This window comes from Ranitomeya variabilis, chromosome 2, assembly GCF_051348905.1.
Source record: "Ranitomeya variabilis isolate aRanVar5 chromosome 2, aRanVar5.hap1, whole genome shotgun sequence".
Classification (NCBI taxonomy): domain Eukaryota; kingdom Metazoa; phylum Chordata; class Amphibia; order Anura; family Dendrobatidae; genus Ranitomeya; species Ranitomeya variabilis.
In genome coordinates, this window is record NC_135233.1 from 16302288 (window position 1) to 16318383 (window position 16096).

At 44.1% G+C, this 16096-nt stretch overlaps 1 protein-coding gene across 6 annotated transcripts in view; it reads left to right on the forward strand.

Moving 5' to 3' along the window:
• DAAM2 (dishevelled associated activator of morphogenesis 2) overlaps positions 1-16096 on the forward strand; it is a 281131-nt gene that overhangs the window by 246154 nt on the left and 18881 nt on the right. For all 6 annotated transcript variants that reach the window (XM_077282013.1, XM_077282018.1, XM_077282017.1 and 3 more), the window contains 4 exons: positions 2904-2988; positions 14184-14290; positions 14400-14488; positions 14638-14806. In XM_077282013.1, the coding sequence (XP_077138128.1) occupies positions 2904-2988; positions 14184-14290; positions 14400-14488; positions 14638-14806 (450 nt within the window). The remainder of the gene's footprint in view (positions 1-2903; positions 2989-14183; positions 14291-14399; positions 14489-14637; positions 14807-16096) is intronic.

Here is a 16096-nt window from a genome sequence, read left to right on the forward strand (position 1 = left end):
CAGCGCCAGCAATATCTATCCCAACTTTCCAGAGGCCCCCGGAGTTTACACCGGCTCCACCCGAAGATCGCGGCTCTGGGGCGAAACGAAATATTCTCTTCTCCTTCCATCCTCCGCTCTGCAACCTGAGACGAGAAGCCGCTCAATCAGCGAAGATCATCCGTATATTTATCACCGTGTTCAGAACGGAGAACATTCCTGGCGAAATATGTGGGGGACGCGAACGCCAGGGGGGGGAGGAATAAGGGGGGCCATAAGGATATAGCACGTGTCTGGTGTAACATAAGCATTTATATAGCTCATGGGCACGATGGTATAACCTGGGTATCTCCTGTATATAATTATATATGTACAGCTGGTATAACCTGGGCATCTCCTGTATATAACTATATATGTACAGCTGGTATAACCTGGGCATCTCCTGTATATAACTATATATGTACAGCTGGTATAACCTGGGTATCTCCTGTATATAATTATATATGTACAGCTGGTATAACCTGGGCATCTCCTGTATATAACTATATATGTACAGCTAGTATAACCTGGGCATCTCCTGTATATAATTATATATGTACAGCTGGTATAACCTGGGCATCTCCTGTATATAATTATATATGTACAGCTGGTATAACCTGGGCATCTCCTGTATATAATTATATATGTACAGCTGGTATAACCTGGGCATCTCCTGTATATAATTATATATGTACAGCTGGTATAACCTGGGCATCTCCTGTATATAATTATATATGTACAGCTGGTATATCCTGGTATCTCCTGTATATAATTATATATGTACAGCCGGTATAACCTGGTCATCTCCTGTATATAATTATATATGTACAGCTGGTATAACCTGGGCATCTCCTGTATATAATTATATATGTACAGCCGGTATAACCTGGGCATCTCCTGTATATAACTATATATGTACAGCCGGTATAACCTGGGTATCTCCTGTATATAATTATATATGTACAGCCGGTATAACCTGGGCATCTCCTGTATATAATTATATATGTACAGCTGATATAACCTGGGCATCTCCAGTATATAATTAAATATGTACAGCTGGTATAACCTGGGCATCTCCTGTATATAATTATATATGTACAGCTGGTATAACTTGGTCATCTCCTGTATATAACACAGGTCAACAAAAAAAAATTTTTTTTCTGGTGTCCAAAATATTTTAATGAATTTAGGGTATTTTTGGGGTGCTGATTCTGAATATGTCATCAGTTTTGCCAGATTGGCTCAAGTTTTTGACATTTTTGGTATCTTATTTATAGCACTTGTTGGTAAATGCGACGCATCATCTCATTAATTTCTTTGGATTAGTACTTGAACTGAGCAGTTCTCAATATAGTTTTGTGTTAATTAGTGTTCTAAAAGTTTGTTCATAGCTTGATTTTTGCACTAACTTTATGTTGTTGTCTGTTTTCCAGTGAAAAGCATGAACTCATCAAGAAGAAGTTGTCTTAACGATCCAGACTCATTCTGTTACATTTGTGGTGAATACACACTGCCAAAACATAGAAGAAACATAACAGACTCAGTAAAAAAAAAAGTGTATTTTGCCTATTTTGGGGTTATGCTTGGGGACCAAGACAAGTTTTGGGCACCACACATAGTGTGCAAAGCATGTATCGAATTATTACAAAAATGGAGCAAAGGACAAAGAAAAAGCTTCAAATTTGGTGTTCCAATGGTGTGGAGAGAGCCAAAAAATCATCATGATGACTGTTATTTCTGTGCAGTGCAAGTGCAAGGATTCAATAAGCATAAGAAACGAAAATGGGAGTAACATGGAATCTGCAAGAAGGCCTGTCCCTCATTGTGAAGATGTGCCTGTACCTGTGTTTACCAGAAATAACAGTCATCATGATGATTTTTTGGCTCTCTCCACACCATTGGAACACCAAATTTGAAGCTTTTTCTTTGTCCTTTGCTCCATTTTCGTAATAATTCGATACATGCTTTGCACACTATGTGTGGTGCCCAAAACTTGTCTTGGTCCCCAAGCATAACCCCAAAATAGGCAAAATACACTTTTTTTACGAAGTCTGTTATGTTTCTTCTATGTTTTGGCAGTGTGTATTCACCACAAATGTAACAGAATGAGTCTGGATCGTTAAGACAACTTCTTCTTGATGAGTTCATGCTTTTCACTGGAAAACAGACAACAACATAAAGTTAGTGCAAAAATCAAGCTATGAACAAACTTTTAGAACACTAATTAACACAAAACTATATTGAGAACTGCTCAGTTCAAGTACTAATCCAAAGAAATTAATGAGATGATGCGTCGCATTTACCAACAAGTGCTATAAATAAGTTACCAAAAATGTCAAAAACTTGAGCCAATCTGGCAAAACTGATGACATATTCAGAATCAGCACCCCAAAAATACCCCAAATTCGATGAAATATCTTTGGCACCAAAAATGCTGTTGACCAGTGTAATTATATATGTACAGCTGGTATAACCTGGGTATCTCCTGTATATAATTATATATGTACAGCTGGTATAACCTGGGCATCTCCTGTATATAATTATATAAGTACAGCTGGTATAACCTGGGCATCTCCTGTATATAATTATATATGTACAGCTGGTATGACCTGGGCATCTCCTGTATATAATTATATAAGTATAGCCGGTATAACCTGGGTATCCCCTGTATATAATTATATATGTACAGCTGGTATAACCTGGGCATCTCCTGTATATAATTATATATGTACAGCCGGTATAACCTGGGCATCTCCTGTATATAATTATATAAGTACAGCCGGTATAACCTGGGCATCTCCTGTATATAGTTATATATGTACAGCTGGTATAACCTGGGCATCTCCTGTATATACGGTAATTATATTGTGTTTTTTTTCTTCTAGACTGAAGTTGTCCAATGAGGAGATAAAGAAGGCGATAATGGAGATGGATGAGCAGGAAGACCTCCCTAAGGACATGCTGGAGCAGGTAGGCCGCTGAGGAGCAGACGAGTTCTTCTTCCTTCTCTGATCTTTAGGCCCCTGGATGTATCGGACGCATTTGGGTTTTTCTCGCTGACTGCTAATTCCTCTGTAAGGATCGTCCCCGTCCTGAGCGGCTCCAGTGTCGGCCGTGGACTGATCCTGGGTCGGCTCCGCAGAGAAGACTTTATGTCTATGGTTGTAGGGAGATGAGTGGCTGCAGGACAACACGGGCGCCAGTTCTATCAATGGAGACAGAGGGTCAGACCGATACAATCCCAACCCATCTAGTCACTGCTCACTATGAAGGAAGGGCTCGCAGATACAAAGTATCATCATAAGGAACACTCGTTATCCTTTTATTCCTCACCTTCCACTTAGGTTTAAATTCCTCCAAGATTCCTGTACTTACCATAGAGATGGTCTATGCAGGCGCCATGTGGACCACAGAGGATGAAAGGACGCACAGGATGTTTGGGGAGATGGTTGGTGGTAGCCAGGACTGCAGCAATGATCAAGGGATGACTTTGTAAATAATTCATTATTGATCAGCCCCTTCTTTTACTTGCCCCTGCTGTATGAGAGGCTGAGTAACCGCAGGCTGCGCGGCCCACTATGAGCAAGGTGCCCGCTGTAAGACCATGCAGTGTGCCCTCTGGTGCTTAGGTAATAGCGTATTTATAGGGACCTGTCCTGCTGATGAGAGTACGGAACAATGTGTAACTGAGTTTGTTTCCTTTTATTGTCAGCTGCAAAAAACAACAAACAATTTATATTTCCTCCCTGAAAATTCTGTAAATCTGAAGGCTGAACCTCGCTGGTCCCCTGGAGGTCCGCACGGGGGGGGGGGGGGGGGGGGGAAGGGCTCATTAACTCGAGATGTTGTTCTTTATAGACTTTCTTTGTGGTTTTGAACTATCCAGACGGCTTTATGATTTCCCGGCCAGGGGCCATCCTGCACTAATGAGGCCTAAGTGAGAGGAACAGACTGTCTGCAGTCTGGCAGCTTCTGGTTTGGCAGCGCCGGACAGACACTTTCCTGTATTATTTTCAATCGTTGCATTAACAAGAGAATACAATACAGATATTGGTGCTAAAGCTGCAAATAAATCCTGGCGCTTTGTATCAACTTTCATAATAAAATGTACAAGAGAAGACGAGCGGCTGAGAAGTGAAAATATAGAATGAAGATGCGGTGTCTGTGTGCGAGGTTTGCGGATTCTTCTTCCTATGGAAATGGTACTGGCAATGTGTAGATTGTACCAGTCAGGGGCGCCACCACAGAGTGGAGGTGGAAGGGTCCTAGATTGGCCCAGTGACCCTGCGCAGGGCCCCGCTCCCCACCGCCGCCTGATACATTGTAACCTCTGGTGCAGAGCTCTCACTTCTCTTCTTTGATTTGTTACTTTGTTGCCCTCTGACGTCTGATTTTGTTTTCTTCTTCACGTTTTTCTTAAATTCTTAAGAATATTTTGTGCTACACAAATAAAGATGAATGTTGATGACATCCAACAATAGGGAAGAGCATCCCAGAGCCGAGCCGCCTGCTCCACAAACACAGAACCATCGCTAGAAGAGATCTTTCTATCAGCTATATTGTTTTGGATATGCTCCAAATATAGGAAAAATATCCCCAGGACCGTGCCATCCTGCTCCTGAAATAGGACTTCTTGGAGACATGCCATCCTGCTCCTGAAATAGGACTTCTTGGAGACATGTCATCCTGCTCCTGAAATAGGACTTCTTGGAGACATGCCATCCTGCTCCTGAAATAGGACTTCTTGGAGACATGTCATCCTGCTCCTGAAATAGGACTTCTTGGAGACATGTCATCCTGCTCCTGAAATAGGACTTCTTGGAGACATGCCATCCTGCTCCTGAAAAGACAGGAATATCCCAAAGAACTGAGGTTTTTGGAAGTAGGACACAAGGAGGACATTAGCTCCTATCCTCGGGTCTCTCTTCGGCTTTCACTGTGCTCCAAAAAAACAATAACTATCTCTAGGACTATCTCTAGGCCTTGAAATAGCCCTTCTTAGGCCGGGGTCACACTCAGCGTAGTGAAATACGGTCTGTATTTTACACGCGTAATACGCAGAAAAGTCCCCAAAATAGTGATCCGTATGTCATCCGTAGGCAGGGTGTGGCAGCGTATTTTGCACATGGCATCCTCCGTATGTAATCCGCATGGCATCCGTACTGCGAGATTTTCTCGCCAGCTTGCAAAACAGACATACAATGGATCCATGGGCTCATATATTTATGAAAACATATATACAGTCTATATATATATATATAATAGCTGAAGAGCCCGGCGTTGCCTGGGCATAGTAAATATCTGTGGTTAGTTGTAGCACCTCATTTCTCTTATTTTCCCATCACGCCTCTCATATTCCTCCTCACACCTCTCATTTTCCCCCTCACTCCTCTCATTCACCCCTCACTCCTCTCATTCCCCCCTAACACTTGTCATTTCGACCTCACATCTGTCATTTTCCGATCACTCCACTATTTTCCCTCACTCCTCTCATTTTGCACTCACACCTTTTCATTTTCACCTCACACCTCTAATTTTCACCTCACACCTCTCACAGACAAATTAAATGAAGATAATAATACCAAAGAATTTGTGATTGCAATCATTTTCAGGAATAAACTGAGTATTATCTGACAAAATTTGCAGGGGTGTCAATACTTTTGGCCACAACTGTATATACCTGTATGTCATCTCCTCTGTATATAGTATATACCTGTGTGTGTCATCTCCCCTGTATATAGTATATACCTGTATGTCATCTCCTCCTGTATATAGTATATGCCTGTGTGTGTCATCTCCCCTCTATATAGTATATACCTGTATGTCATCTCCTCCTGTATATAGTATATACCTGCTGTATGTCATCTCCTCCTGTATATAGTATATACCTGTATGTCATCTCCTCCTATATATAGTATATACCTGTATGTCATCTCCTCCTGTATAAAGTATACACCTGTATGTCATCTGCTCCTGTATATAGTATATACCTGTGTGTCATTTCCTCCTGTATATAGTATATATGTGTGTGTCATCTCCTCCTATATATAGTATATACCTGCGTGTCATCTCCTCCTTATATAGTATATATCTGTGTCATCTCCTCCTGTATATAGTATATACCTGTATGTCATCTCCTCCTGTATATAGTATATACCTGTGTGTCATCTCCCCTGTATATCGTATGTACCTGTATGTCATCTCCTCCTGTATATAGTATATATGTGTGTGTCATCTCCCCTGTATATAGCATATACCTGTATGTCATCTCCTCCTGTATATACTATATACCTGTAGGTAATCTGCTCCTGTATATAGTATATACCTGTGTGTCATCTCCTCCTGTATATAGTATATACCTGTATGTCATCTCCTCCTGTATGTAGTATGTACCTGTATGTCATCTCCTCCTCTATATAGTATATATCTGTGTGTCATCTCCTCCTGTATATAGTATATATCTGTGTGTCATCTCCTCCTGTATATAGTATATACCTGTGTGTCATCTCCCCTGTAAATAGTATATACCTGTGTGTCATCTCCCCTGTATATAGTATATACCTGTGTGTCATCTCCTCCTGTATATAGTATATATCTGTGTGTCATCTCCCCTGTAAATAGTATATACCTGTGTGTCATCTCCCCTGTATATAGTATATACCTGTATGTCATCTCCTCCTGTATATAGTATATACCTGTGTGTCATCTCCTCCTGTATATAGTATATACCTGTGTGTCATCTCCTCCTGTATTAGACCTCGTTCACACGTTATTTGCTCAGTATTTTTACTTCAGTATTTGTAAGCTAAATTGGCAGCCTGATAAATCCCCAGCCTACAGGAAGCCCTCCCCCTGGCAGTATATATTAGCTCACACATACACATAATAGACTGGTCATGTGACTGACAGCTGCCGGATTCCTATATGGTACATTTGTTGCTCTTGTAGTTTGTCTGCTTATTAATCAGATTTTTATTTTTGAAGGATAATACCAGACTTGTGTGTGTTTTAGGGCGAGTTTCATGTGTCAAGTTGTGTGTGTTGAGTTGCGAGTGGCGACATGCATGTAGGGACTTTTGTGAGATGAGTTTTGTGTGGCGACATGCATGTAGCAACTTTTTGTGTGTCGAGTTGCATGTGACAGGTTAGTGTAGCAAGTTGTGTGCAGCAAGTTTTGCGCATGGCGAGTTTTGCGCGTGGCGAGTTTTATGTGTGGTGCCTTTTGAGTATGTGCAAGTTTTGTGTGAGGCAACTTTTGCATGTGTTGCAACTTTTGTGCATGTGGCGCGTGTGCAAGTTTTGCGTGTGGCGAGTTTTCCATGAGGTGAGTTTTGCACGTGTGGCGAGTTTTGAGCGGCAACTTTTGTGTTTCGACTTTTATGTGGCGAGGTTGGTGTGTGTGTGGTGAAATGTGTGCTGAGGGTGGTATATGTGTTCAAGCACGTGGTAGTGTGTGGCGCATTTTGTGTGTGTGTTCATATCCCCGTGTGTGGTGAGTATCCCATGTCGGGGCCCCGCCTTAGCAACTGTACAGTATATACTCTTTGGTGCCATCGCTCTCATTCTTTAAGTCCCCCTTGTTCACATCTGGCAGCTGTTAATTTTCCTCCAACACTTTTCCTTTCACTTTTTCCCCATTATGTAGATAGGGGCAAAATTGTTTGGTGAATTGGAAAATTCACCTCACAACATAGCTTTGACGCTCTCAGGGTCCAGACGTGTGACTGTGCAAAATTTTGTGCCTGTAGCTGCGACGGTTCAGATGCCAATCCCGGATATACACACATACATACAGTAGGGCAAAAAAGTATTTAGTCAGTCAGCAATAGTGCAAGTTCCACCACTTAAAAAGATGAGAGGCGTCTGTAATTTACATCATAGGTAGACCTCAACTATGGGAGACAAACTGAGAAAAAAAAATCCAGAAAATCACATTGTCTGTTTTTTTATCATTTTATTTGCATATTCTGGTGGAAAATAAGTATTTGGTCAGAAACAAACAATCAAGATTTCTGTCTCTCACAGACCTGTAACTTCTTCTTTAAGAGTCTCCTCTTTCCTCCACTCATTACCTGTAGTAATGGCACCTGTTTAAACTTGTTATCAGTATAAAAAGACACCTGTGCACACCCTCAAACAGTCTGACTCCAAACTCCACTATGGTGAAGACCAAAGAGCTGTCAAAGGACACCAGAAACAAAATTGTAGCCCTGCACCAGGCTGGGAAGACTGAATCTGCAATAGCCAACCAGCTTGGAGTGAAGAAATCAACAGTGGGAGCAATAATTAGAAAATGGAAGACATACAAGACCACTGATAATCTTCCTCGATCTGGGGCTCCACGCAAAATCCCACCCCGTGGGGTCAGAATGATCACAAGAACGGTGAGCAAAAATCCCAGAACCACGCGGGGGGACCTAGTGAATGAACTGCAGAGAGCTGGGACCAATGTAACAAGGCCTACCATAAGTAACACACTATGCCACCATGGACTCAGATCCTGCAGTGCCAGACGTGTCCCACTGCTTAAGCCAGTACATGTCCGGGCCCGTCTGAAGTTTGCTAGAGAGCATTTGGATGATCCAGAGGAGTTTTGGGAGAATGTCCTATGGTCTGATGAAACCAAACTGGAACTGTTTGGTAGAAACACAACTTGTCGTGTTTGGAGGAAAAAGAATACTGAGTTGCATCCATCAAACACCATACCTACTGTAAAGCATGGTGGTGGAAACATCATGCTTTGGGGCTGTTTCTCTGCAAAGGGGCCAGGACGACTGATCCGGGTACATGAAAGAATGAATGGGGCCATGTATCGTGAGATTTTGAGTGCAAACCTCCTTCCATCAGCAAGGGCATTGAAGATGAAACGTGGCTGGGTCTTTCAACATGACAATGATCCAAAGCACACCGCCAGGGCAACGAAGGAGTGGCTTCGTAAGAAGCATTTCAAGGTCCTGGAGTGGCCTAGCCAGTCTCCAGATCTCAACCCTATAGAAAACCTTTGGAGGGAGTTGAAAGTCCGTGTTGCCAAGCGAAAAGCCAAAAACATCACTGCTCTAGAGGAGATCTGCATGGAGGAATGGGCCAAAATACCAACAACAGTGTGTGGCAACCTTGTGAAGACTTACAGAAAATGTTTGACCTCTGTCATTGCCAACAAAGGATATATTACAAAGTATTGAGATGAAATTTTGTTTCTGACCAAATACTTATTTTCCACCATAATATGCAAATAAAATGTTAAAAAAACAGACAATGTGATTTTCTGGATTTTTTTTCTCAGTTTCTCTCCCATAGTTGAGGTCTACCTATGATGTAAATTACAGACGCCTCTCATCTTTTTAAGTGGTGGAACTTGCACTATTGCTGACTGACTAAATACTTTTTTGCCCCACTGTACACACACATTCAGCTTTATATATTAGATATATGTCAGTGAGACACATACACATATATATATATTTATTTAATTCAGCGCTAGATAGCTTAAAAGCCGGTAATTCAATTGTCGGCTTTTGCTTTCTCCTTCCCAAACCCGACATGATATGAGACATGGTTACATACAGTAAAGCATTTCATATCCCTTATTTTTTTGCATATTCCTCATTAGTAATCTTCCAAGTGTCTATGTGCAAAATTTTGCGGCTCTAGCTGTTAAAATAAAGGGTTAAATCACGGAAAAAAATTGCGTGGGCTCCCGCGCAATTTTCTCCACCAGAGTGGTAAAGCCAGTGACTGAGGGCAGATATTAATAGCCTAGGGAGGTACCATGGTTATTGCCCCCCCCAGCTAAAAACATCTGCCCCCAGCCACCCCAGAAAAGGCACATCTGGAACATGCGCCTATTCTGGCACTTGGCCTGTCTCTTCCCACTCCCGCGTAGCGGTGGGATATGGGGTAATGAAGGGTTAATGTCACCTTGCTATTGTAAAGTGACATTAAGCCAGATTAATAATGGAGAGGCGTCAATTATGACACCTATCCATTATTAATCCAATAGTACGAAATGGTTAATAAAACACACACATTAGGAAAAAAGTATTTTATTGAAATAAAGACACAGGGTATTGTAATAGTTTATTATACTCTCAATCCAATTGAAGACCCTTGTCACCTGAAACAAAGTTAAAATAAAAAAATAAAAAAATCAACAATATCCCATACCTTCCGTCGTTCAGTCTTGTCCGACGCTGTAAATCCATCTGAAGGGGTTAAATAATTTTACAAGCAGGAGCTCTGTTAATGCAGCTGTGCCCCTGCGTGTAAAATCTGGGGAATGAATGGAAAGCAGGGGAACGTAGCTACCTAGACTTGCGGTGCTGCACCCCCTGCTGGTATAACCTCAGATGAACTCGAGCGTGAGAAAATAATCAGAAAAATTCCCACGCTTGAGAATTAGAGAATCATTGTACCGTGTGCAATGCGTATTTTCTGCGCCTCTCATATGTCTGTAAAACACGCTAATGTGACGCCGGCCTTATAGGAACCCATCTCCTTGTCTCAGAAATAGAACAATCCAAAAAAACATGCCATCTTCTCCTGGAAAGAAATGACCATCCATGGTTACCCTGCTCCAAACAAGCATTACAGCATCCACACTACTGACATAGGACTTTTTCTAACAGCTTCCCAAAAAGTCAGAACTATCCCAGAACCATATCACCCTACTGCTGAAGCAGGGACGTTCATACAAGTATACCACCTTGTTCAGGAGAAGGAGTGACCATCAATAGGACTATGTCACCCTGCTCTTGAAAAGAAACGACCATCCTTACGCTCTTGAACAGGGAGGACCGCGCCTGTTAGCATGCCATCTTAATAATAATAATAATAATAATAATAATAATTGTATTTATATAGCGCCAACATATTCCGCAGCGCTTTACAACTTATAGAGGGGACTTGTACAGACAATAGACATTACAGCATAACAGAAATCACAGTTCAAAACAGATACCAGGAGGAATGAGGGCCCTGCTGCTCGCAAGCTTACAAACTATGAGGAAAAGGGGAGACACGAGAGGAGGATGGTAACAATTGCTTTAGTTATTTGGACCAGCCATAGTGTAAGGCTCGGGTGTTCATGTAAAGCTGCATGAAACAGTTATCAGCCTAAGTATGTAGCAGTACATACACAGAGGCTATTAACTGCATAAAGTGTATGAGAACATGATGTGAGGAACCTGGTTATGTTTTTTTTTTTTTTTTTTAATGGGCCACACAGGGATAGTTAGGTTAATGTGTTGAGGCGGTAGGCCAATCTGAACAAATGCGTTTTTAGGGCACCCTTAAAGCTGTGGGGATTGGGGATTAATCGTTTTAACCTGGGTAGTGCATTCCAAAGAATCGGCGCAGCACGTGTAAAGTCTTGGAGACGGGAGGTTCTGATTATTGAGGATGCTAACCTGAGGTCATTAGCGGAGCGGAGTGCACGGGTAGGGTGGTAGACTGAGACCAGAGAGGAGATGTAGGGTGGTGCTGAGCCATGGAGTGCTTTGTGGATGAGGGTAGTAGTTTTGTACTGAATTCTGGAGTGGATGGGTAACCAGTGTAATGACTGGCACAAGGTAGAGGCATCGGTGTAACGGTTGGTGAGGAATATGATCCTGGCAGCAGCATTCAGGACAGATTGGAGCGGGGAGAGTTTGGTAAGAGGGAGGCCGATTAGTAGAGAGTTACAATAGTCCAGACGAGAATGAATAAGTGAAACAGTAAGAGTTTTTGCAGAGTCAAAAGTAAGAAAAGGGCGAATTCTAGAAATGTTTTTGAGATGCAGATAAGAAGAGCGAGCCAGTGATCGGATGTGGGGGGTGAATCAAAGCTCGGAATCAAGGATGACCCCAAGACAGCGGTCATGTTGCTGGGGAGTAATGATGGAACCGCACACAGAGATGGCAATGTCAGGCAAAGGTAGGTTTGTAGAGGGAGAGAACACGAGGAGTTCAGTTTTTGACAGGTTCAGTTTCAGATAGAGGGAGGACATGATGTTAGAGACAGCGGTAAGACAATCACTGGTGTTTTCTAAGAAGGTCGGAGTGAAAGCAGGAGAAGAGGTGTATAATTGGGTGTCGTCAGCATAGAGATGGTACTGGAAACCAAATCTACTGATTGTTTGTCCAATAGGGGCAGTATACAAAGAGAAGAGGAGGGGGCCTAGGACTGATCCTTGAGGAACCCCAACAGTAAGGGGAAGGTGAGAGGAGGAGGAACCAGCAAAACAAACAGTGAAGGATCGGCCAGAGAGATAGGAGGAGAACCAAGAGAGAATGGTGTCCTTGAGGCCGATGGAGCGGAGCATAGTGAGGAGGAGCTGATGATCCACAGTGTCGAATGCTGCGGAGAGATCCAGGAGAATCAGCATGGAGTAGTAACCATTAGATTTAGCTGTTAGTAGGTCATTAGAGACTTTAGTGAGGGCAGTTTCAGTAGAGTGTAAAGAGCGGCAGCCAGATTGAAGAGGGTCGAGAAGAGAGTTATCTGAGAGATAGCGGGTAAGACGGGAGTGGACCAGGCGTTCCAGGAGTTTAGAGATGAAGGGAAGATTAGAGACAGGTCTATAATTAGCGGCACAATTTTGGTCGAGGGAGGGTTTTTTAAGTAATGGATGTATGATGGCATGCTTAAATGAGGAGGGAAAGATACCGGAAGTGAGGGAAAGGTTAAATATTGTTGTTAGGTGAGAGGTGACAGCTGGGGAAAGGGACTGGAGGAGATGTGACGGAATGGGGTCACTGGTGCAAGTGGTCGGGCGAGAAGATGCAAGGAGCCTGCTTACTTCTTCTTCTGTAACTGGTTCAAAGTCAGAGAGTGAACTAGATGCAGTGGGGGAGGGAGGACAGTGCAAGGTATGAAGAGATTGGGAGATGATTTCCTGTCGAATGTGGTCAATTTTTTCTTTGAAGTAATTGGCCAGATCGTCAGCACGGAGATCCGTGGTTGGGGCCTGCTCTCTTGGGTTGAGTAGGGACTGGAAAGTGTCAGAGACGTTTAGGGTTATTGGACAGCGAGGTGATGAGGGTGTTGAAATAGGTTTGTTTGGAGAGGTGAAGGGCAGAGTTGTATGTTTTTAGCATGAACTTATAATGGATGAAATCTTCGGGTAGATTAGATTTTCTCCACAGATGTTCGGCCCCCTGGAGCACCGCTGCAGGAAACGTGTTTGCAGCGTGTGCCACGGTTGTCGCCGTCTGTGCCGAGTTGTTCTATGTATAGGAGGTGCAGCTTCATCCAGGGCACTTTGCAGGGTTTCATTGTTCATCTTGTTCCTGCAGAGTTCGGACCATCCCCGGGACTTGGCCTCTTTGCTCTCTTGTCTTCAGCTGTCCCTTTATCAGGATCCTGTATACACATATTGTGGGTTATTTTGGAGGTCTTGAGCTGAACATTGCTGGTCTTGTCTTTGAATAGCCCCTCCAGTATAAATTCCAGCACTGCTGGGTCTGTGAGGATGATGTGTAGGATAGATTGGTGCTATAGAGGATCATTCATTACCACGGACCCCCCCGGTTATAGACGTGTTGTCTGTGAGATCATCAGTCTGGCGTCTGTATAACCAGCTCATTATCTGCCAGGCTGTGATCGTTTGTGGGGGCTCCGAGGTCACGGGGGGTGGACGAGCAGCAGAGGGCATCAGAATTGCATGAAATACTTCTATAATTAAGAAATCCAGTGACTGCCCCAGGCCACGGCCGACACGTGGCATCTGTGTCTGGGGTCCTGGCCCTTCTTAGTTTGTCCCTTTAGTCCTGCAGAGCAATGTCAACTGCAGAGCAATGTCTCTATTTTAGCATTGTATGTAGGTATATTTTGTACCCAGCGTCAATAAGGGGCTAATGCCACGGAGAAGCCAATGAATCAGGGGTCCTACCCCCGGTGAGAAGACTTCTACTGGCCATATGGACCTGAGTGTGGCCATAGACCACAAGGAAAGGAAGAGGGAGATCTGACTCTGTGCAAGTGAACGAATGTCCCCACTCCCAGACCAGACCCTCAAAACAAACATTGACCTTGGATCAGACCCCTGAAAGAAACGTGGATCCTAAACCAATCCCCCTATATACAGACCCAAGACCAAACTCTATGCTATGATATGTGGCCCCTGTATAATATCAAATACGTAACAATAAGGGACGGACATTGAGTTTATTGTTCTTTTATCCCATCAGCTCTTGAAATTCATCCCAGAGAAGAGCGACATTGACCTCCTGGAGGAACACAAGCACGAGATCGAGCGCATGGCACGGGCCGACCGCTTCCTGTACGAGATGAGCAGGTACGACGTAGTGATCAGACTCTGTGTCCTCCATTGTGGGGCCGTCACCCTATGACATCGTTAATATTAGTCCTGGTGGCCCAATATACCAATTCCATCTTTCCTGCAGGATCGACCACTATCAGCAGCGGCTGCAGGCTTTGTTTTTCAAGAAGAAGTTCCCGGAGCGATTAGCGGAAGCGAAGCCGAAGGTAGAAGGTGAGATCCGATGTCTCAGTGTCATCACAGGGCAGAGGCTAGGTGGGACTGACCCAGTATGGAGTACGATCATGGGCGGACCACCCTTACTCTCATACGTGATTGTGAATGAGCCCCTCGCTGACATTCATCTGACCTTTGTCTTGAAGCCCTTCTGCAGGCATGCAAGGAACTGACCCGGAGCAAACGACTGAAGCAGCTCCTGGAGGTCGTCTTGGCCTTCGGAAACTACATGAATAAAGGCCAGCGAGGGAACGCGTTCGGATTCAAAGTTGCGAGTCTGAATAAGATCATTGACACGAAATCCAGTATAGACAGGTACGGCATGCCAGTATTATGTATGTAAAGGGGGTCTGCTCCTCCACTGCCGGATCCCAGTGGGCACTGCTTTAAGAACCTACATTGACCTGGTAACCTACATACCTCCCTAGAGCTGAATGTTCCCCCGTTTCCTCCCTAGACCTGAATGTTCCCCCGTTTCCTCCCTAGACCTGAATGTTCCCCCATTACCTCCCTAGAGCTGAACATTCCCCCGTTACCTCCCTAGAGCTGAACGTTCCCCCGTTACCTCCATAGAGCAGAACCTTCCCCCATTACCTCCATAGAACTGAATGTTCCCCCGTTACCTCCCTAGAGCTGAAAGTTCCCTGGTTCCTCCCTAGAGCTGAAGGTTCCCCCGATAACTCCATAGAGCGGAACGTTCCCCCGTTACCTCCATAGAACTGAACATTACCCCGTTAGCTCCCTAGAGCTGAACGTTCCCCCGTTACCTCCCTAGAGCTGAACGTTCCCCCGTTACCTCCCTAGAGCTGAATAGTTCCCGTTACCTCCCTAGAGCCGAATAGTTCCCGTTACCTCCATAGAGCTGAATATTCCCATTACCTCCCTAGATCAGAACGTTCTCCCGTTTTCTCCCTAGAGCTGAATATTCCCCATTACCTTCCTAGAGCTGAATGTTCCCATGTTACCTCCCTATAGCTGAACGTTCCCCCACCCTAGAGCTGAATGTTCCCCTGTTACCTCGCTAGACCTGAATGTTCCCCCGTTACCTCCCTGGAGCTGAGTGTTCCCTGTTTCCTCCTGAGAGCTGAATATTCCCCCGTTACCTCCCTAGAGCAGAACGTTCCTTCGTTAACTCCCTAGAGCTGAGTGTTCCCCTGTTACCTCCCTAGAGCTGAATGTTTCCCCTTTGCCTCCCTAGAGCTGTGTGCTGCCCCCGTTTCCTCCCTAGACCTAAATGTTCCCCCGTTGCCTCTCTAGAGCTGTGTGCTGCCCCCATTTCCTCCCTAGACCTGAATGTTCCCCCGTTACCTCCCTAGAGCTGAACGTTCCCCCGTTACCTCCCTAGAGCTGAATGTTCCCCCATTACCTCCCTAGAGCAGAACTTTCCCCCATTTCCTCCCTAGAGCAGAACTTTCCCCCATTTCCTCCCTAGAGTAGAATGTTCCCCCATTTCCTCCCTAGAGCAGAATGTTCCCCCGTTGCCTCCCTAGAGCTGTTTGCTGCCCCCTGGTGACAGCGACCCCTCAGCTTATTTACACCACAGGGAAAGTGTAATTTCCTGATACTTAAATCTTCGTCTTATAGTCCAGAAAATGTAGCAATTTC